At 41.9% G+C, this 23,086-nt stretch overlaps 2 protein-coding genes across 2 annotated transcripts in view; one reads left to right on the top strand and one right to left on the bottom strand.

The window, feature by feature from the left end:
• The window catches only part of LOC119650820 (mediator of RNA polymerase II transcription subunit 16), a 25,996-nt gene extending 18,878 nt beyond the window's left edge, over positions 1–7,118 (top strand). Inside the window, exons 9-14 of the mRNA XM_038053958.1 lie at positions 41–174; positions 240–421; positions 493–688; positions 6,552–6,661; positions 6,720–6,949; positions 7,016–7,118. Coding sequence (XP_037909886.1) covers positions 41–174; positions 240–421; positions 493–688; positions 6,552–6,661; positions 6,720–6,949; positions 7,016–7,049 — 886 coding nt within the window. The 3' untranslated portion in view covers positions 7,050–7,118. The remainder of the gene's footprint in view (positions 1–40; positions 175–239; positions 422–492; positions 689–6,551; positions 6,662–6,719; positions 6,950–7,015) is intronic.
• LOC119650808 (DNA-directed RNA polymerase III subunit RPC2) lies at positions 7,099–23,086 on the bottom strand. Its single transcript, XM_038053949.1, has 14 exons — positions 22,938–23,086; positions 22,254–22,874; positions 22,007–22,194; positions 16,523–16,655; positions 16,214–16,465; positions 15,541–16,159; positions 15,215–15,483; positions 14,994–15,138; positions 14,756–14,937; positions 14,596–14,685; positions 14,371–14,533; positions 14,010–14,305; positions 7,466–7,629; positions 7,099–7,407 (listed from the first exon to the last, which is right to left on the bottom strand). Exons 1-14 carry the CDS (start codon positions 23,004–23,006, stop codon positions 7,194–7,196), a joined length of 3,405 nt encoding a protein of 1,134 aa, XP_037909877.1. The 5' UTR covers positions 23,007–23,086; the 3' UTR covers positions 7,099–7,193.

The raw sequence follows: 23,086 nt of genomic DNA, 5'->3' as shown, positions 1-23,086 counted from the left end.
TATGTTCTCATTTGGTCATATTGACGATTTACTTTTTTAGGCTTTTAACGCCAGGACAAGCTAACGATTTGACAAACCTCCTAATGCTACATTCGATTTTGATTGCATTCAAAAGTCTGTTACGGCCTTCTGATCTCCCAAGTCATGAAAAAGGACCCGTGGAGAATTTAGCATGTAAGTTGGAGTACTTGATCAAGCACACAACGTTCAATATTTCTAAATGCATTATTCCATTATAGATGTTTTATCAGATTTACAAACGGATGTTGATAAAGTCTTACTTAATTTGGACGCCAAAGATTTTACCGTGGAACCGTTGACGCTGCAAAACCTTCAGCAGCTAATACAGTGGGTGGCGGATTTGGCTTTGAATATTTTAGCGAGATTACCACAAAATGTCGGTCAATCGAAAAACAGTGGCGTAAGTATTTTCAATTCTATTATAATAAGTTTCCTCAATGTAAGATTTCTCCTTTGATAATTTGCTTTCAGTACGATATTAGCAAAGATATTGTGGCACTGAATAGTATAAGAGAACTTTTGGTAATGATAAGGATATGGGGACTTCTCAACGCTCACTGTTTACCCGTATTCCATCGATCTGGCGAGAATCTTGATATTTTGGCTACGCTATTCAGACTACTGAGTCGTTTAGCATTGAATCCATCGGAACCTGATGAACTTCTGGGTAAGTGTTATGTCCTAAGTAAACGGTGACTACATATCTTTATTAGAACAATGCAAGTCAAAAGTTGTACGCTACTCATTCATGATTCGAAATCGAAATCTGTTTATTTGGTTTCAATAATGACACTGAGTGCGGTCGGCTCTGAGAAAAACGCAACTACTAATTAGCAAATTTTTCTTTATCGCAAACCACAAACCTGCTGATATGAGCTTTACTGATTACTCGGGGAAATGATTTTCACTGATTGCTTGAGTTTTTGTAATGTAACTAACAGTGTTAATTATGTCGTTGCTGGGGCACCATCGCAAGCCAGCTGCTGTTATTTTCGTCCTTTTATCCATCATCTATTGGCTTATAATTTGCCCAATTGTTTGGTATAACATCAAGCCGTTCATTGTCGGAAAACTTCCTCTTTACGTACTGTTTTGGATTCTCTGCTTCTTGCTTTTTGCTACTTTTACGATTCTCTATCTGTTCTATCGGTACACTATTAGTCATAGATACAAAGGAGATTTGTATCCTTCTCAACAAAAAGAGGTAGATCCTTGTGAAATTGAGATGTATAACATGGGAACTCAAACGGATAATAACATCAAAGCAAACAAAGCAAAAGTGGTGAAAATAGATGAGATTGCAACTGGAGACGAGCATCGTAATGTCAAGTGGAAGCCGAAGCCGACGCCGCATCCTTCAATCATTTTGGCTACTGAACCTTCGCCTGAATGTGTCTATGATGTAGAAAGGGTGCAATCTGTGGATAAAAACGTAATAGAGAAACTAATCCAAGCTGAAGTTTTGCATACAAATACTGTTATGTGTTGTGTGGAGAAAACAAGGAGTTTGGAGAAAAAAAGGAGTTTGAAGAAAAAAACGACCCTTGACTTATTTTATGATGAGCATAATAATACTTTCATAGCAGTTCCATATAGCAATTGAATAAAGTTTGAAATACTATATTTGGATTTTACAATATGAGGCGAATATTTGGTTTCTTTAATGTTTTTGAGCCATAAATAAATTTGCTATAAGAAGTGATATCTTGTAAAATAACTAACAGATTCCAAAAGATGACATTAGTGCAGTTCATTTTCATCGTCACAGTAATGCTAAATTGATGTTAAATTTCGACTTTGCGTGTTTGTGGGCAATGTGGCACTGATTACAATATTTTCCATATTATGTAAGCTAAAAGCTACCAACTATCCGTGTAAGCATCCCTTAACTTTATGTTAATAGTTTGTTTGACCTTTAATTTCATTTCGTAACCCTTAAACTTAAAGCAAGGGAAATATCGGAAGCAATCTCGTAGAGCTTTGTGCAGAGACTTACCATGATTTCCATCGAGATTTTGGGAATACCAACAGTTCGGTGAAGTCGAAAAGTATAGGGAGCAATTGCATTAGGTCCGGAAGTTTTACCATCAGTCAGCATATCGAGACAAAGATGGAAATCTGATTTCGGATTAGAGTGAAGGGTTGGCTATTTTGACGAATGGATCAAAAGTCAGAATATTAGCGAGTTGGAGGCCCTGCGAACTAAAGACGACGGACACATGCTGTCACTACCAAGCGTGGATGAAACAGTCTGTACAATTCATCGGCTTAAGGATCATAAGTCGCAAGGAGTTAGTTGATTTTTTTAAATATGAAGGCGACCAACTACATTAAGCAATATTCTCCGCTATCTGGCTTGGCCAGATGGCTCCATTAACCCAGGTGGTCGCAGGTGGTCGGCCCATACCAAAGCGGCTTCACTTCTTTCAAAATCAGCAATAGATCTTTCTGTGGCAATCGATGATATAACCTTGTAAAACGTCCCCAGTCGTCCACTTTACCCTGGAAAACGCACAAGAAAATCCCTCGTGACCCTCGGCTTGTGTGGTTCGAGGTACTTCGTCTGGAATGTTACTATGGCTGTAGAGCTTCACAGTCCAACATCCGTGCTTTTGTACCAACGTTATGGAATGCTCCCTCTATATTCAGGAAGGCAGCTAGGGTATATTGCTTTTAGTTTAGCGAACCTCAACCGTGCTAATTACCTCGTAAAGAGCGGTTCGGTTTCCGTCGATTTGCCTTTGAGGTAGGTATGCTGAGACTTGGAAAAGGGTGTCCCCTCTATGAACATCCTTAAGTGGATGTCCAAAACGCGCTCTAGGGTCTCCGGCACGAAAGAGATGAAGTTGTTTGGCTGAAAGCCTCGCGGGCTTATGAACGTTCCTGTTCGTTTTCGGTATGAAAACCACGCACGGGCGTCTCCAGGCACCTCCTTTAAAGCTGCGGTATAACCTTTTCTTGCTGTTGCTGGAACATTACTGAATAATGCGTCTCAGAGATTCTAATGCAGAGAAACTGTTTATATCCTAGCTGATTTTGTCCTCGTTAATTACCGATTCGTCTTCTTCGCTGGCTGGGAAGTGTGTATGGATTGGCAGCTCCAAGGTCTCAACAGAAGATTCTGTTCCGATCTTTTAAGAAGGAATGGGCTCCTATGCTCCGTAGCAAGAATCGTAATGAGTTTTCAGATTCGTTGGTGCTTCCAATATTCTGAAAATGGTTCAGTGAGGATCGCTTCCTGGCAGTCCTGATGGCCGACTTGTACCTCTTCAAGAAATCCTTGTATGGCTGTCAGTATTTGTGCTCGTAGCAGATGTTGAAGGCCTTTCTGGTCAGCTTCCTAAAATTGGATAGATCTTCATTTCACCATGTTGGCAATGTCTTCTTGCTGTATTTTGCAGAGCACGAGATTTTGAAGGTGGTTTCAAATGACTTTCTAGAGTTCCTATCTTCGACTCCTGTTTGTTTGATAATTTTATAACTTTGTTTGTTCTTGAGAACTTCAACAAATTTCCTCCAGTCGATTCTTCGGGGGTCTCTTAAAGGACTGGATACTTACAGCGAGATTTAGACTGAAAAGTATCCAGTTGTGATCTAAAAAAGATCTCTGATCAGACACTCTCTAGTTTTCCATCTTAAAAGTCTCATTATCGGCTAGTAGGGTGATAACAAGGACTTCTAACCGGTGTACCATCCCTGTTATGCAGAGGGGGGTTTATATTAATAATAAAGTCAAAGAGAGACTCATCTCTTCCGTTGACTTCCGAACTGCCCGAAATGAGCGAGAAAGTAGAACTCACAGACAACTTGGTGGGATTATCATCCGTCAATGCCACCCGTAAGTGACTCCTGGCCACGTCGCTGAACTGTTTCGTAGTTCGTGTCTTGTCGGCTGACCATTGCTGTTCTATTTTTTGCTGATTTTGCTTAGCGCCTAGGCTTTTGCACACTCTGTTCCTTTTGTTTTGTGGTTCAACCTCATAATGAGTTCGAGGCGGTAGATTTCGCCTTCTGCTGATTTCCCAGGTATTAGGCTGGGCTGTTGCTAAAACATCACCAGCAGCCAGATTTTCAACCCGGTCTTGCACACTCTTGGCCCGGTGGTCATCGCGGAGAGGTCGTGTGAGGACTTGGCGCATAATCTCAACTTGAAGCAAAGTTAGATCAGGCCGCCAACTCCTACTGCATAAGACAATGGTCTTGCCAGTTCTTATGTATTCCTCAGTTGGGTTCTTAGCAAGAAAAATTTCCAACTATTATTCGGGAGAAGAATGCTCCGAAGGATGTTTGACCCCAACAACAGGATATACGATTTCGTAGCCCATATAACGAAAAAATTTATGAGAGATATTACGGCCGGTTTAGTTGTGGTTAAAATCTGACTGAATAGGTTTCGGTGAGCTAATCTGTATGTGTGAGAATGATACAGCTCGGAGTCTATAGGGGCAATATCTATGGGAGAACAAGCAAATGGGGCAGATCCTACCTCAGATGGAGCAATGTCGCAAACCGAGATGCCAAACAGCTGTTAGGCAAATGGAATTGGTGGACCTCGCTGCAAAACTGGGATGTTTGAAGTTACTTACTATGGCGAGTGGTGTGCCGTTGATGATGATAATGAGACAATAGGATTGGGGCATTACTGCATATTCCACTACACTTTTTCGTCTGAATATTTCTAATAGGAAGCCCATAGACTTCTAAGGTAAATTTTGTATCATTGGCGGTGCGTAAGCCACATTCCAAACCTCCCCGCTAAGACTATTGATGAACACTGTCACCATCAAAATAGTCTTTATTAATGGTGGGGTTGAAGTCGTCGGTCACGTCTTAAAAGGACGTTATGAAACCGGGTTGGGTGGGGAAACATAGAGGTGGACCAACGAACACAATGAGTGGAAAGTTTCGCTTATAGCTGCAAGCGAGGGTGAGCACGATGCATTTGAGCTGCGTTTCGGTACAGAAGCTTGAGAAGTGCAGCGTAATTTACGTGACAAAATCAATTCGACAATTGCCTTGGTGAATGAAGCAGAAGCTCTTGCAAATAACCACGATTTTGCTACCGTATAACGCTTCACAAAAGAACAATCGGTAAAGTTCCACCTTTTCTTGATTATATGACATGACATCGTCACATGGGAATTGCGAACAGGTCATCGAAGCAGAAGTGAAATTATCTTTGCCATCAATAAGCTCAAACGGAGTAAAGGCACCGGCCTTGAAAGTCTCTCTAGGCAATTTTTCCGTGCAGAATTTATAGAACTGCTACGTCATTCGTAGAACCTCGGAATCTGAGATGTTTCCCAGTGTGTGGAAGAAGGGCATGATCGTTAGGATTCCGAAAAACGCTTAATTTTAGTTAAATGGAATCCCACTTCCTGCAGCATCACATGAAGTGGGATTCCGACTGTGTCACACGGAACCCGAACTTCACGAGAAATTTTGCTGTGGATACACAGAGTGCGTCCGTGTTTAGACGCTCTCAGGATTCGGAAGTGAATTTCAACTGGAAATACTTGCGATACTGGAAGCCTGCCGATGGCTGGGACATGATGCGAGCCCCAAGTGTAACATAGCCATTCTGACCGACAGCCAAGTGGCCATTAAGACCTCGTACTCAGCGGCGACATCCTCCAGGCTCCTGGGGCAGTGCAGAAACGCTTAAGAACACACTCTTTTGGGTTGCCGGTCATAGAAACATAGAGGGGAATAAGTGGTCTGACGAACTGGCCAACCAGTGCTCTACTCTTGGTAGTCCATCGGTGGGCACAGTTTGTATCGCGCCGGTGACTGTCATGGGAGGAATCTATTTGCCCTACTTAACAAGGATCCCAGATGGCGAAGGTTCATCAAATGTGCTAAGTCAAGGAAAATTTGGCTCTCCTAAAAGAAAACCCGATCGCGAGAGCTTGTGTGTCAGACGCGTTCAAATGCATACAAGATTACGGAGGTTTTCACGGGGCACTGGCCTATAGGGGACTATGTCGCCAGACTCGGCGTATCCTACAATTCGCATTGCTGGAGAGGAGAAATCCTCATGCACTTCCTTTACTATTTTGCTCCAAATCCAGTATGCGCGGCTGACACGATAAAAATAACCTCATTCTTCCGGCTCTGGAATTACAATTTTTTACGTAGTCAGGCGATACAAATCAGAAATAAATAACTTTTAAGGTAGAGGAAGAATAGGTACTCGACTGCAGTAGGATGTACCACAAACTAAGGTAGAAACATTTTTTTTTGAGGGCAAGATTATAATTGCCTGTGAAAATAAGCTTATAAAACTTCTCCACTATTGGGTGGAATTTCGCTTATCGAGCTTTATCTCCTATAAATACTGATTCCAAATAGTTGTTCCTTACATTTCTCCGGATTTTTTTTATAAAAATCCTTGTTAAAAGAACAGGGACAAATAAGGACTGAATTGAACAAAGTTAGCTGGTACTTTTAACAACATATTTACTTTCTTCGTGGCTTCGTATAAATTTATCAAACTTGAAATTATTATATAACGTTTTTTCAACTTCCAGACGAATGCTGCTTACTGCCAAGCCAGGTTCTTATACCGCAGCTCCAGAATATTACATCGTTTACAACAGTGACTTCGCCTTTATTGCATATGAATACTTTACCAATTTGCGTAAGTTGTTTTCTTGAAAACTGCATTTAACAGCATCTTTAAAGAGAACCTTTCTTAGTTATCCTTCCACGTCGAACCGGAATGCTTAAAATTCTGGCGGGACAATTCGCCGATTGAAGGTGGCATCACGAACGATGGCATGGTCGATAGTGTAAGGAATTTATTATTAGGTAAAAAGCCGGCGATCGCAAGAAAGTGTTTACGTTGTGGAACGTACACCAGCGAAGGAGTCGAGGCGAAAACGGCAGCTATGCGAGCATGGGAACAGCGCTGGGCAAATAATTGTCGGTTAGTATTCATTTTACTGTTCAATTTAATCTGGTGGTATTAATATCGGCTTTTCTTGCATTTCAGATGTGGCGGTTTCTGGGTGCTTCAGAAAAATTAACAAGTTTCTCTTTTTGTTTTAAGTCTCTTTTATTTTTAAGGGCAATTATTTTATAGGATAATAAATAATAAAAACGTATTTCCAACACAATTTACTTTCATTTCGAACAATGAAAATTGAAATGCTATTCGTAATCTGTGGAGTTTAGTAGTTTTGAAGTTTTAGTCTCGGGACAACATTCATACTTGTGAGTTCTTGGAAGAGTAACTTGCATGCATATGGCATAGAGATTTTCGATACATTTGCCGATGACTTGCAATTGTGGCACCACGAGGAGTAAGCAAGACGACCGCAGGTGTTGCATACATCTACATCGAAGGCGTCTGATGAAATCATTAACCGCTCCATAATAAGCATACTGAAAATATACCCATTAGATATCATGTTTAAAACGGGATAGCTTTCGTGGAATTTACCTTGCTCCGTAAGATATTAGGCAATCACGTTCCATTTCGCCTAACCGTAAGCCACCTTCTCGACTACGACCCTGCGTAGGCTGCCTGGTTAAAACTGCTTTTGGACCACGTGCTCGGGCATGCATTTTGTCCTGAACCATGTGTTTCAGTTTTTGATAATAGACCTGAAAGAAAGTTAAACATTATTTTCGATTTATTTAAGGGAAATATTCCTTATCCAGAAAATGCGAAAAATGGATCTGTAATTTTCTAATTACTACATTATTTGGGGAATAACAATTTTTTCCATGAACAATGACACTATTATTGCTGTGATCTCAAGCTAACGATTCCATTATAATGGAATCTAATAGTCGGGGAGAAAGCCGCAATTTTCACCCCACTTTGATGACTCTGTTCACAAATTAACGACGATTCTCGTTCCGCTCCTTCATTTCGTGGATAATGTTACCACATATTTTCATAGAATTGATGCAACTCCCTCAATTATGGCTGGGAAATCTATGTAGTTAGAAAAAGATGAGAAATTTCTCAAATGCAACGTAAAACATACTGTGAATTTGAATGTTTGTGGATGCGTCTTAAGAAAATGTTTTGGCAGGTTAATGTTAAGTAGATCTGGTGGTTGAATTCTGTTGAAAAGCTGCATCCTAAAAACAATTGAGACTGGGTTGATCAATAAGACAATAATCCCAGTTTCATAGTCGACTTTACGTGCAATGGAAATAGGAGAATGAGATCAGGCCCTATTTATTGATTCTATGCTCAACAATAGACTCCTCGCCTTATTTTCACTAATGACGGAAATCACTTTTTCAAACTAACAAAACTCATAAAGGCCGTTTTTGAAAAAAAAAAATGTGTATTTGAAATTATCAGAAAAGCCCACGCCATTTTGTGTGACGTCACAATTCGAGTCAAGAAACTTCTGTAGCCCTGCAACTGGCAGTTACTCATAAAAATATAAAGTGGTAATATTAATTTCCCGCGGGAAATGCTAAGGAGGACGATGAAATATTGTTTCGTGCCTCGCTTCACAAATAACTCTATAAATGCCCGCAGAAAGCTTTTGGCTCTACCGAGATTTTCGGAAGAAGTGGATCGGCACGGAATCCAGTTTCTCTGGAGTCAGGTTCAAATTGAGAGAGAGAAAAAAGCGTTCCGAATTGGCAATAAATATGGTAATTTGGTAGATGAAACTACTACTTCGGCGTAAAAAAACATATAGTCATTTTCTAATGCGGGGAGTCTATTGGCATGAGACGTCGGATTGTCATCTTGGGAGGAAGATGAGCCATCCACAGAAATAGAGTTTATTGAGAAGACAATTTATGAGAGGACGTAGATCCCGCCAATATTACTGTTGGAAATGATGTCTATCTATACGGTAACTCTGTTCGGAAGCGTAACAATCTGTGTTTATCTTTGAAATAATAAAAACTTGTTGTTTCTTTTTCGTTGGTGTGGGTATTTATTCTTGCAAATACCGATATTTCGGGAACCACTTGTTCCCTTCATCAGTGCAAACGGTATTTCGGCATTTGCAAGAATAAATACCTACACCAACGAAAAAGAAACAACAAGTTTTTATTATTTCAATCAATTAATCGTTGGAAACACCGCATAATTTCACTCTGATGTGTTTATCTGTTTGGGCGTTAATCACAACCACTCACAAGTTTAACCTGGCACGCATAGCCTTTTGCATAGCACAAACTGGCTACATGGCATCCCAAAGTAACCTGTATTTACCCACATGATAAAAGAGTTTACCTATAAATCCGAGTCCTTAGGCACACCCATTAAGGGGGTCATCCCGTGTGAAGGCCGTTTTTTTGACTTTTTTTTTTAGAAATTTTTTGTGAACAACTGGAGAAAGATACAAATACGAAATGGTCACCATAGGTTTGTTAATATCTCGAGCGTGCAAAGTAATTTTTCTAGCCCGATAACATAGTTATTGAAATACAGAGTAATTTATACACCCATCTCCAAAAAAAGGTGTTTTTCTGATGCCACGCTAGAGGGGCGCTACGACCATCTTAGAGAAGAAAGTAAACGGCATTTTAACATAGAGAAGTCTCTACAAACTAGGATTATTCAAAAATATTAAAAACTATATTTTTGGTGCCGTGTTAAACTTTTTTTTTGCATTTTGGCATTTTTTTACGGCTTCTTCAATGAATAAAAAAAAAAACTACTGAATGAATCGTCATTCGGGCCGGTAATTACGAGCTTTATAGTGGCGATCGACATAAATCTAGCATGTGACTTATCACGTGTTTAAGATTATAATTTCCGAACGACCCCGAATATCAAAAAATCACTTTACCCATATATTCTATACTATATCTAGATACAATTGATGCCAAAAAAATTCAATTCCGCGGATCCAACACATGGGATGAACCCCTTAAAGAGCGGGGAGTAGAGTAAGGCAGACTGGTGAGAAGTTTTGCTGCGAAGGGGACAACCACAGGCTGCAGAGTGGAAGAGACTATATCAACTGCCGTAAATAACACCATAGTGTGTTGGTGCAATAACTGTATTGCAGTAGAGAGCGTACTATCGCAGCATTGTTCCAGCGGTAGGTGATGTTTGACGAAAACTTAGCGCAAATGTCAAGAGAAACGGTTGGGAGATCTAGATACTTTTTGTGGCAGGACTTCTCATAGTATCCATCGAAGTTAAGCAATTTGGAGCGAACGATTCTTGCCCCTTACAAAGAACATAACATTTGCCATAGATTGGCCAGCACTATGCCATTATTCTTATGCCGAAAAACACGAGGTTGGAAGCCTTCAAAACGAATATAAAAGACGAATAGGGCGAAAGGCGTCACGGTCACTGGGTCCATTACTTTTTAAGTTTTTGAGCAATATCCACAAACATTGGCGCATTAAATATTTCTCTGAAAGAAAAACAAGTCGGCAATCGACGGCTCGGCGCTTTTGTAGTTTCGTGTATTTTTCTTATGCAAGAGTATGTGCCATTTGTAAGTAGCCTGCGATGTTTATGAATTTTGATATTACAATATTCACTTTAGGGTTTTATTGCTATTCTATGTGTGGAGTAGAATAACTTTAGCAAAACAATTATAACTTTGTTGGAATAATAGAATTTTCATCAAACTTTCCAGTATAATGCTCTATATGATGGTTTATTGTTAGTGCAACTTTCACAATTTTAGGATGTATTTAAGGGAGTTTAAACTCTATTTCCAAGAACATACTATCACTAATTTTATTAATTAGATATCGGTATGGAGGATCTTTATCATGTGGGAGGATTTTTAAAATTTTTCAGTTGCGCAGTTTGTGAGAGTGGGTCAATTGATTAATTAGCGACGTTAAAGCATTAAAGTGGGTGCACCGATAAATAAGAATGATCCCAACATTTGTTTTCGGAGATTAAGGAGACAAAACTATCTTCTTCCTCCGCACTGATTGATTAACTCAGTTGCCCTTGTATGATAGAATACAAGTCACTCACTAGGACTTGATAAACCAATCGTTTCCTGGACAAAGATTTAAATTTAAGCCCAAATAAGTTTTTGATTTTTTTGTAATGGCTCAAGCGGATAAAACAGATATCAGCAGAAAACTAACCCCGCACTTACGTAGGAAAGCAAATATATAAGAGATAGGCAGATAAACGAAATTATAGACAGGGCAATGGGCATGCCCTATAAGTGCGAAATGAAAACGAGTCGATAAAGGTGAATAGAAGACAAAGAATGGAGACAAAGGTCCGGCTGGGTACAATCATCACCTCTGAGAGCGGAGATGTGCCACTGCTGATAATAATACATGAAACTAAACCTGATTTGCAACGACCAGGAGAATGCGCGCGCACTATCCAAAGAATTAGATTAGATTGTAGATGAAAAAGTGATTTGGAAATTAAAAGGTACAGATAGAATGAAGATTTACACTGCCTTTTGTTTTGAAATAGTCGTAGTTTTGGGCCCTTTTTATTTTGAACGCAAAAGGTATAATGCGGCATAATCCTACCGTTAAATGCCCTTATAAAAGAAATCCCATATCGTCTGTTATTGTTTCCTATTGTTGATATGTCGGCTTCATGTTATCGCACTTGATGATGATGTGCAAATGATATCCATAGAAAACTTCGACGAGCACAGAGTCATATACAGACATACAAGGCGTGGTCGGGATTCGAACCCAGGATATGAGGTCGAGAAGCTGAAGTTTATCTAGTATCGAACCGTCGCGCCTAGGTTCTACTCATTCAGCCTTTGCTCCGTCGCGAGGTCGCTTCGTTTTGATCGGTTGCACCATTTGGCTCCGTCCTATGCCTGATTTGTTTGGAGTCAAGAGGCAAACTAGCGTTGTTTTGGAGGGCCTTTCGATATTCAGATCAATCTGAATGAATTCTCATCAGGTCGAATTACATGACCATTCAAATCGAAGACACGCCTCTCGCTATTTTTCCATGATTGGTGTAAAGCCATGCCAGCGGATGTCCTCTTTTCCGATGTGATCTGGCATGTTACGCCACTGGTCCAGTGCAGTATTTCCGGCTCCATTACCATTTCGCACGCCAAACCCGTTTCCCCCATGGTACCTGTTATCGTCCGCTTTTTCACTCATATGACCGTTAAGCTCGCTGGCAATGAGGATATAGTCGTCAGTAGGCACGTGTCAAGTATTTGCATCAAGAAGTTGCCAAAAGGCATCTTTCTCAGCACCAGGTCGACCTGTCTGTGGTGCGTACGCGGTGAAGAAGTGAATAGTACGATCAGCTGCTATAATGGTGAGCTTCATCAGCCGATCATCAAATCGTGCGACTTCTTTAGTGGCATCACGGAAACCCTCTGAGATGGCAATGCCAACACCATATTGAGTGTGTGGACTACCAAAATAGAGAAGTTTATAGCCCTTTTTAGGCGTATTCGCGTTCTATGTCGTAGCTTTTGGCTTTCTTGTAGAGTGTAAATATCAACGCCTCTTTTCCGAAGGGCTCTCGTAAGTGCTTCCGTCTTTCGATTTAGGGTACTAATATTTTGAGTGAAGGCGCGTATTTGTCTTCTTCGACAGGACCAGGGTTCATCCTGCCGCGTTGCCTGAAGTGAACGCCCTAGCATTCCTTTGGAGCTTTGAATTCAACAAGATTATTTTTAGTCGGCATGTCGCGGGAGCTGTCACCAAGACACGTCAGATAGGATTTACAATAGTGGAGTAACTTTAAGTACAGGGTTTATTTAAGTTAATAGCAAAACTGGGCTTGAGATAATTTTCACCTCTGAGACCGGAGATATGCTACTGTTGAACATGTTAATGAAGTCAAAATCAAATCTGACCTGAAATCACCAGGCGAATACGTCCCCAATATCTATAGAATTAGGATAGTCGGGGGTCGTCATTCCGCCAGTTGCGAGTTTACGATTATATATAAATGGAGCGATCACCACCTTGTCGCTGCTCTCAGAGCAGAGGTGAGGTAGCGTCTGATGAGTCACCTCTGCCCTTGATGAAACTGTCAGTCAACTTTTTTTTAGAATAGAGCCATTTATAAATGACTAACCCCTATAGGGTTATGTTGTTGTTATTGTTGTAGATTTTAGTTGTCTCTCGCGGAAAGTTAACAGAGACAACTAAGTCCTCTGGTGCGGCTCACATAGATCGTACTTGGGAACGAGAATTGGCCAGACCTTCAGCCTATGTATGCCAGCTGTCACTCGGTTTTTGGCACTGGGCCCTATGTTGCTAGATTCTTTGTAGTTTAAATAACCCACGTATATTATTATACGTTTTGCGACGCCACTTGCAAGCACAATTGTGTCGGAGCCTGTCCGAACAGCCAGGACACGTGTTACAAGCTTAGACACAGATACCGTTTTCAAATGTCTGTGAAAGTCTGAAAAGACCCCAAGTGGACTAATTGCTAGGACTGGGGCGTTATTAAACGGTATTCAGGGCCACAGGTCTTTTTTTTTGAGCTGAAAGAATATGAGGTTATATAACTACATCATGCATGAATGACTCTATAGTATATTCCACATAGCCACAAAGCCTGTTATTGCTATTTTCCTTCATCTGATTTTTAATGAGACGGAGTTTCAGTCAGCAACTTGACGAACACAAAGCCACGCCCTCAAACAGCCTCATAAGCGGGATTCGAATTCAGGTTATGGAAGGCTAACGCTTATCTTACTCGGTCATTGCATTGGGTGAAGTTCGAATGCAAAACATGACCAGGATATGCTTGACATTGTTTTCCCATTAGCAATACGAGTTTAGTAGAATTCAATGTCCCGTTCCGTCCCTCGACCTTTCCTTTTCACGCTTTATAATATGTAGTTTATTTTAGTTCACATATGCATTTGATTTTTTCCACAACAGTAACGATATATGCCATGGGAACAACAGGTGAATGTAAAGAAATGTCTCCGAGGAGATTACGCCTACAAGTTTTACCATAATATTACAGGATTGGATAGCTAAGAAGTAACAAATGAACTGATATATTTTGCCTAGGCTATTATGAATTACATAAAAACAAATGTAGATTGAATACTTACAGGTCCTGAATAAATGTATGCTTCTAAAGGCTCTCCCGTTATTCCAGAATAAAACACATCCTTTCCTAAATAGTTGAAGCCATGTTTAAAAAGCTCATCCTGTATATCCTTGCATTTGGAGCCACCGAATGCTGTGCCATAATGGAATTTCCCTTCCAAAAGTCCAGCTTTACCACCCAATAATTCGAGCGTTTTCCCTACTGTCATACGAGACGGAAAACCATGAGGATTCATGACCATATCCGGGCAGATGCCATAGTCATTGAAAGGCAAGTCTTCTTGCTCTACTATTAAACCTGATTAAGAAAAATGAAATATTGGTTGGAATCACCGTCTTCCCAGACTTGAATTTTGAAATTACCTGTTACACCCTTTTGTCCGTGCCTTGAACTAAATTTATCACCGATTTCAGGTCTTCTAGTTTGACGCAGTAGAATCTTGATCAGAAAATCTTCGTCAGCGTTTGCAGAGACCATGACTTTTTCAATATAGCTTGGCTCCGGGCCTTTGTATGTGATTGGCACCTGGATGAGGAGAATGTACATTTAGCCGAATCAAAACCAGATGAATGATAAACGTAACTAACCGCCGTATATTGAACAGGATTGCTGCCGGACTCTTTTTGCTCTAGAGGATTTATAGATGTTACCGCAGGCATTTCTTTGTTGATTAGGGTCTGCAGAATCGTTTATTTTTCATAAATATACAATTTCAAAGCATACGACTTTTAAAACTAATCAAATTACCTGCTTATTGACAACCATTTCACCAGGAGATACAATGCCATCTGTATCTAACGCTTCATGCTTGAAAATGACTTTGTTAGTAACCAAATCTTTCATAGGACCCATGATCCGATCGTACGTTTGGTTTGCATAACGTTTCACCGTACATTTTGAGTTTTTGTAAACCAAGCAGCGCCCGTAACCTAGAACATTATGAAGCTTTATTTAAACTGAAAATTGGTTTTATTCTATGTTTAACCTCGATCAATTGATGCCTTGTTCAGGATAAGAGCATCCTCAATATCGTAGCCGGAATAACTCATCACTGCGACCGTTGCATTTTGACCAGCGGGGAGTTTATCGAAATTGGTCAATTCTATGGTTTTTGATCGAACCATCGGACTCTGTAGACAATTTTGACGAATATTTTCAATTTATGCAATAAGAGGTTTGGAAAAGTTTTATAGTAATCATATTTACCTGTGGATAAACGATATTATACATCAAACTGTCAATACGATTCTTCTGATTGTATCCAATAACACCCATAGCTTGTTTACCCATAGCACATTGGTATGTGTTTCGCGGACTTTGATTGTGATGAGGATATGGAACCAAACCTGCACACACCCCCAACAATGTGAACGGTTCTATTTCGAGATGCGTTGTTGTCTCCGGGTTTATTTCACTTTCATTGCAAGCTATGAATGAGTCATTCTCCTCGTTAACATCGAGATATTCCACGAGTCCTGCGAGAAATAATTTACTCGTGAAGTGTTCTGATCCTTATAGTTGTTGTTAATTACCGTCATGAAGGAAATCTTCAAATTTGCGGTAACCACTATTCAATTCATCAATGTGTATCTGCTCCACCATTGGGCGTCCCCTTTTGACTATAATGTAGGGCCGACACAAACGACCGCCGTCCGTATGAATATAAACGCAACGTTGGAAATGAGAGGTGTGTATAGATACAAACGGACCCAGGAGACCCTTTCGGCGCATCATCCTAAACACCTGCACTAGTCGCTGTAGATCGATTGTCACCCCCAAAATATTACCATTTATGAAAACTAAGAATACTCTTGTGTTATTCATTGCGTCACTGCCCACAAGGCGAATATCTTCAACGCCGGCGTTAAAGGCCAGTCGAATAACTGGCGCTTCGTCAACTTCTGTGGTAATGTGGGTCATCAACGCCAGATTTTTCACAAGACCGCAAGCCTCTCCTTCAGGTGTGTCAGAGGGACATAACATTCCCCATTGACTCGGTTGAAGGGAACGCGGACCAGATACTTTTCGTGTCTTTTCAAATTGTGAATTGACCCTTGTCATCATTCCTAAAGCGGAGATATAACTCAGTCGTGATAGTACTTGTGTTACGCCAGCGCGCTCCATTTTAAACCGTTTGATAGTCCAGTTACCCTAGAGTTTGATCGTATTATTACGCCTGCCTTCAAAAGTAAAAAAAGTACTTACAGAAGAAATTGCCGATTCCAATCCTATTGTAATTTGAGCAGGTCGCATATGTTTAACAACGTCAAACTGCGCTGCCTTAATTTTGGGAATGTTTTTGTCTGCAATCATTTTCAATTCCCAATTGAATCGTTTGAATAAATCTTCAAACATGAGAGATAGTAAGGAACCTGCCAATTCCAAACGTTTGTTGCCGTAATAATCTCTATCGTCAAAAGCTGCGCTGTTTACTTCTGCTGTCATAACTCGCCGTACCTATTGGAAGGACACTATTTATTTGTAATTCAAAACACATAAAAAGTGAAGACGGACCATTAGAGCGACGTAAATGGACTTGATCTGGAAGTTGAAATTTTCCACTGGCACATGAGCCAAAATAGTGGTGGCGAGAAGATCACGAGCTTCATCTCCTGGAGTTTTGAATTTTGATCCGGACGTTTGGAATCTGAAACATATAAAACTTCGTATAATTTTTTGCTAAGTAGTTGCAGGGTATTTGTGGTGGTGGATAGTTGGTTTGACAGTCACATAAAGATCAATACGAAGTTGAGTTGACATATTCCCTGAAAAGAAATGAGGGACCACTTTGATTGCTCTCGTTGGCATCACCATTTACAAATTGGTGAAAGTAAACTGCCCAAAATCACAAACAAAGATTTTATCAATTCTATCGATGCCGAACGGACACTCTATTTACTGGAAGCCTGTTAATACCGGACACTATCTGCTGCGAAGGCCTAGAGGTATGTTCTTTAACATACCTCTATTTAATGGACGTCTCCGAATAGCGGACAAAATGACGTACATCGAGGATGTGCGGTAAATAAAGTGTACAACAGTGTCTCTATTTAGCGGGCCCTCGGAATAACGGACGCGGATACCAAAAATCATCAGAAATATTCATTATGTCACGTATTTTTACTCTTCAATAACGGACAGCAGGGGCCGACTTTTCTAATTTCTTTGGAAGTACATAATTGCTAAATGGAATCTCGGACTATTTACTTTTTTTTTTGCGGACAACATTCTGTTTCGTTTCTACGGAAATAATATTGCTTCTTTTGGGTTTATACTTTCTTAAACTCAGTCCAGTTCTGTCCTCGACATATAGGTAGGGATCGGTAAAACTCTAGTTTAGGATACGTTGAATAACGGGACAACATTTTTAAATTATGGTCGGAGGAAATAAAAACACCACAGTGCGTTCGTACAAGATCCATTAAATGGCATTAATCACGTGTTCAGCGCTCTGTATTCTCCTCAGGCAAATGCCTCCGAACGAGTTAAAAGATCCCTGATAGCCGCCATCCGAGTTTACGTCTCTCCTGATCAGCGCGACTGGGACCGAAGGCTCACTGATATCTGCTGCGCACTGAGATCATCTGTACATTCAGCCACCGGACACATACCTTACTTTTCGACTTTTGGTAAGGATATGATCGCTCATGCAGGGTCCTCCTTCAGGATCTTTCCTCGGTCATCTCTAGTGATGCGAGGACGGAGTTCCTAAAACAGGAGATCTAAGAGAAACTGCGATCGGCCCAGCAGAGACCAGCTGGCCATCACAACTTGAGGGCAAGACCATCTACCTTCGAGGTGGGTGACAGGGTGTTCCGGAGGAACTTCCGGCAAAGCATTTTAATAAATATTATAACGCCAAACTGAACCTGGAGTTCCTGTCCAGTGTAGTGAAGGAGCGGCTGGGCTGAGGGGTACCTGTTCTGTATATGATGACTGTATAAGTATATGACGACTGCTAGTGGCTTCACCTTTGACCAACAAAATCCTATCGCTGACAAAATCCTTTCCGTAAATTCAGGTTAAGTTCGCAATGTTATACGACAATAACGCTGCAGACGCCTCCGGCACTTCCGCACACCCCGTGGCCACAGGGGCGGTGCTAGTGCCACCGTTTCGGCGACATAACCCGGAGAACTCGTTCCTTCAATTGCAGTTGCTGTTGACGCCACGCGATTTAATCACGCTCGTCAGTCTAGACGAGGAGTCGATTGGGCTTGTCGCCGACGTTTTCGAAGAATGCTCATTCTCAAAGTGAAAGGACACCCTCATCAAACGACTGTCACACACTGCTGACGGAGCTCATCTTTTGGGACCGCTTCCCGAGCCAACTACTGCGTGAGATGGAACAGCTGGGCGGAAGACAAGGTCGGGGTGGAGCTTCTGAAGTCGCTGCGGTTGCAGCGACTCCCAGAAAGCACCCACGTATCTTCGCCTAAACGGACTCCGGGTCTTTGGAGATATTTGCGAACATCGCTCACAAGATCTACGAGGTGCATGTATGTCCCACGGTCAGTGAAGGGTCGCGGGAGATTACGGGTCAAATTACCGAGCTTCAGCAGACGTATTTCAGGTCGGGGACCTCAACGAGCCTTGCAATTTGCTGATACCACCGCATCCTTGTTGACAAGGCAAAGAAGCAGCGCGTGCACGTCAACAGTACTAAAAAACAAAACTCGTTGGGAGCTCCGGTGGCGGCTACCCAGAACGCAGTTTCTAGCCGCTTAACCATCTACGATCTTTTGAGCAAACTTCATTACCTAATCGACAAATGCGCAGACGTCTCAGTCCTCTCGGTATCGCGGAATTGACAATTTAAACTAGCGGCGGCAAACTCTTAAACCATACGCATTTACGACCACAGGCAAGTGGACGTAAGTCTGGGACTTCAACGAAAGTTTCCATGGCGTTTTGATATTGCGGATATCAGCAGTTCCATGTTAGGCGCAGACCTCCTAGGCCACAATGGATTGCTGGAAGATCTGTAGAACAGGTCTCTTATACACCCCACAACCACGTTTAGGTCTTCAGCAGAACTTGCCACTGCTCAATTGTCAGCTTTTCTACTATTTTTGAAGAAGTAGCTGGCCCTCGCGCTCTTTCAAAAATACAGCAAAGTAACTACCACAAGTAGTCTCTCGCAGCCAGCTAAGCATGATGTACAACATCACATCCGCATTACTGGCTCCCCTATCCCTCGAAAGTGCGTCCATTACCACCTCAGATGCATGCTGTTGCTAAGAAAGAATTTGATACACTTTTAAAGCAGGATATTTGCAGACCATCAAATAGCTGTTGGTCTTCTCCACTACACACACAAAGCCCAACGGCGAATGGGAACTATATGGTGATTACAGACGTCTGAATGGTCACAGTATTCCAGACCGCTACCCCACACCACTCATACACGACTTTGCGCACAACCTCGCTAACTGCCGAGTTTTAACGACTTGGACTTAGTCATGAGATCCAAAGATCCCGAATCCGCACACGTCAAAATGGCATTTGTGTTCTCTGGAAGTCTATGCAGCCACAAAGGTTACAGAAGCTCGGTGTCGCCTTTGTCACCTTCAGCTCTGCTGTAGTTGGATGGCGCACGATCGCCTAGCATTAGCTCTGTCAGTAAGTAGTTAAATTTAGCCGTCTCACTTACTGACATGCGTTTTTCGAGCTGCTCTATTAATTGCGTATAAGATCAGTCCTCGAGGACATCGGATACAAGCCCGGCTGCCTCCTCGTCCAGCCCGACCAGCGCATAATTAAAGTAAATTGGGCCTCGAGTTGGAGGAACCATGCTGCCGGGCGCCTACACCAAAACGACGGCAACCCTAGGGCCGCAGAAGGTACCGAGGATATCGTTTTACAGAAACGAACAACCCAAGAAATTAAATTGATTATCTTCTCAGGCGACGGCTATGACTTGCTAGTGAAGGTGTAAATGTTGTTGTTGATGATGGAAAGCTTGTGGCTATTGATGATGCGCTTTTCGAAGATGCGGCTAAACCTGATGAAGAGGTTGCGGTCATTGTGCGCAGATTTGCTATTGCTGGGCATGTTCCCCACATGTCCAACAACAGCAAATCTGCTGCTAACGACCATCGGAAGACGTGATTCATTGCGTCTCTGTTTTCATTGCTATCTGCTGCGATGCAATGTACGTCGCTTAAATGATTCTGTCACTGGAAAGACGAAATTATTCTGAGATACTAATTGTTGTGTAGTTGGTGTGCTGGATGGTGTTGATGTTTTCGACTTTCTATTTGCTCCGCCGGAAGCTTTCACTGTCGCTGCTGTTGCCTTTGGTTTAGAATTAGATCGTCGTGATGCCTTGGTTGGTGGTGCAGGTATATCAACAGGTACTAGTTCGTCATCACATTTAGCAAAGTGTTTTAGTTTTTTAGGCTTTGCATGATTACCATGAACTGTTTGCTTGTTTTCCATTTGAAAGTCTGAGTACAAATGTTACACATGTCTTGTGGAAGAAGCATCGAAAAACAATTTTCGTTGTCATAAATTTGTTTTTCGATGTCGTGGCCAAAACGATTCGCACTTGCGCGCGTGCGAGATGGAAGTTGTTCGTTCTGCCACAACATTAGCCGCGTACGTGGCAATACTTTCGATATTCCTTAGAAGGCAGGCCGTTTAAAGGGTTCAGGGACCACAAACCTCTTACTTTTTAAGCAAAAGCGCGACAAACCGTCCCCTCGCCAATTCTAACACCTGAACCTCATAAGCCAGTTTACTTCGGACATCCAGCACGTGTCCGGCAAGGACAATGTAGTAGCAGATACTTTGTCACGCATTTCAAAGGTCAAATTCTTGCTCCGGTAGATTTTCGGCAATCGCCGAGGCACAGAAGGATGACGCAGTGCCTCAGAGCCTCAAAGGAAACTCCAAATACAAATTTCAGGAGTTTCCACTTTTCGGCTTAACCTTCGAAATATTCTGCGAGACCTCTGAATTGGCTGGTCACTAGCAAATATTTCTGGCACAATGAATTAGGATCTTAACTCCTGGGTCAGACAGTGCATCGTGTGCTAGAAGCGTAGTCACCAATCACATACAAAAAGAAGTAGGTACATCCCCTCCCCCTACCAAGCACTTTCACACGATCCACATTGACATCATTGGCCCCTTGCGAGATTCGCAAGGCTTCAAATAATGCCTCACAATCATCGATAGGTTCACGCGGTGGCCTGAACCAATACCTCTAGCCGACATTACAGACCAGGAAATGCAGTTCGAATCTACCCCGTTTTTGGAGTTAGGCAAATTCCTAGGATTTAAACGGCATCGGACGACTGCGTACCCTCCGAAATTCAATGGGATGCTGGAACACTGGTATAGGACGATAAAGGCCGCTACCAGTAAGTCGAGCTATCAGTAGCATTGACTAATTCTGCTTACCAAAACTGGAAACAAGCTTACCATAATGGCAGGTGGCAGTCTTAATGCTGCTAAACACACCAAACTTTTCCTGTCAGAACTTAACAAACGTACTGCAAAGTTCATCCCGTTGAAAAGCAGGAGTTAGTGGCCATTTTGATTGGTCATGATCAACTAGCTGGGCATATGTTTAGAACAGGAATTGTACAAGAAGGTAGGTATCATTCCTGTAACAAAGGAGCGGAATCCATATAGGATTTTCTATGTAAGTGCTCCGCTTAGAGACCCGTCAGACATCAGGTGGTGAAGCGCTCCAGCTGCATTTGGAAGCATCACATCTACTAGTTGAAATCACGCGATACATAAACAAATTTGGGGTGTTCCGTTAGACGAGGGAATCGAGTTCAAGGGACGACTAGGATTTGAGTGCTCCGAGGCTTTCCTCTTGCCCACACACACCCAATCCGCCTCTCTTGTAGTTTCTAAATAACGCTGTTATAAGTAGTCCTGCCAGTTGATATTGTGTATGTCATATAAGCAGGGAGAGCACTTAAATTTACGGCGCACTTGCAAACATTTCATGGTTCACAGAAAATAGAAATCGGAACTTACCGTTTAACCACCAGCTTCGATCCCATGTAATCCAGAGCCCGTTGCTGAGTATAAATCTTGTGTTGAAAACTTTCTAGTAGGGAAGGCGCGAATCTGTTCTGCGTGTCCGGATCCGTGCCAATGAGTTGCATTATTTCCTGGTCGGAAATCACTCCCAGCGCTTTCAAGATTATCGCGATCGGAATGTCCTTTGGGAAGAATACTTTCTAAGTTTACTGTTCCAAAAGAATCTTTAATTTTAACTTACATCCGTCATGGAATTGTGCCGCAAGTAGTACTTCCCGTGCTTGCTTAGAATCACGGTACGCGACTTCTTCTCGTGCGTAGAGCTGGTAACTTGGCACTGAACAGTTCCATTGAACTCTTCAGTGATCATTTTATTCCAAGACAGTTGTTCTTGGATCAAAATAACCTTCTCCTGGCCGCGTACAACAAAGTAACCGCCGGGGTCATGCGGGCACTCGTTCACTTGCGATAACTCAAATTCCGACTTCCCGGTGAGGATGCAATTCGATGACCTGAGCATGATGGGCATTCGCCCTATCAGCAGCCCATTCCGGATGATTCTCTGCGATCCGCGGGTGTATTCAATATCGACTGTTATAGGAGCTGAGTAGGTAATGTCTCGAAGGCGACATTCATGCGGAGTCGTTGGTTTGGTCACGTTAAATCCTTCGTCGATGTCAGGTTTCCCAACTTGCACGCTGAGATATTTCAGGTAGAATAAAGGATCTGCATCGCTTAGCACTAACTGGTTCGCTTCGACAACTTTTTTGATGTTGACATTGATGAAATGATTGAAGGAGTCGATGTGTTGCTTCACCAGGCCCTTGACTTGGAGAAACGCCGGCACGAGCTTCCATTTTTCCTGTGGATGAAAATATGTTCGGGTTGAGGACATTCCGTTGGCTTTAGAAAGTGGTTTACTTACTTCGAGCGGCTTTATAGGTGTTTTCCAACATTTAGGGTCATTGCCCCAAATGTTGTATTTATCGTACATTACCTCCAATAATTTTGTTCGTTGCGAGACGATAAATATCAACACCTGAACCACCGCCAGACATAACCTGAATGGCAATG

The sequence above is a fragment of the Hermetia illucens genome, chromosome 1 (assembly GCF_905115235.1).
Source record: "Hermetia illucens chromosome 1, iHerIll2.2.curated.20191125, whole genome shotgun sequence".
In the NCBI taxonomy this organism is placed as follows: Eukaryota; Metazoa; Arthropoda; class Insecta; order Diptera; family Stratiomyidae; genus Hermetia; species Hermetia illucens.
This window is presented reverse-complemented; position numbering and strand designations above follow the sequence as displayed.

Bases quoted from the DNA above. Each gene is read 5' to 3' on its own strand.
- LOC119650808 (XM_038053949.1), bottom strand. From the start codon at position 23,006: ATGTACGATAAATACAACATTTGGGGCAATGACCCTAAATGTTGGAAA. The intron at 16,466-16,522 runs GTCCGTCTTCAC...TCCTTCCAATAG, and splicing joins CCATTTACGTCGCTCTAATG to GTACGGCGAGTTATGACAGC. The intron at 14,938-14,993 runs GTTAAACATAGA...ATAATGTTCTAG, and splicing joins CAAGGCATCAATTGATCGAG to GTTACGGGCGCTGCTTGGTT.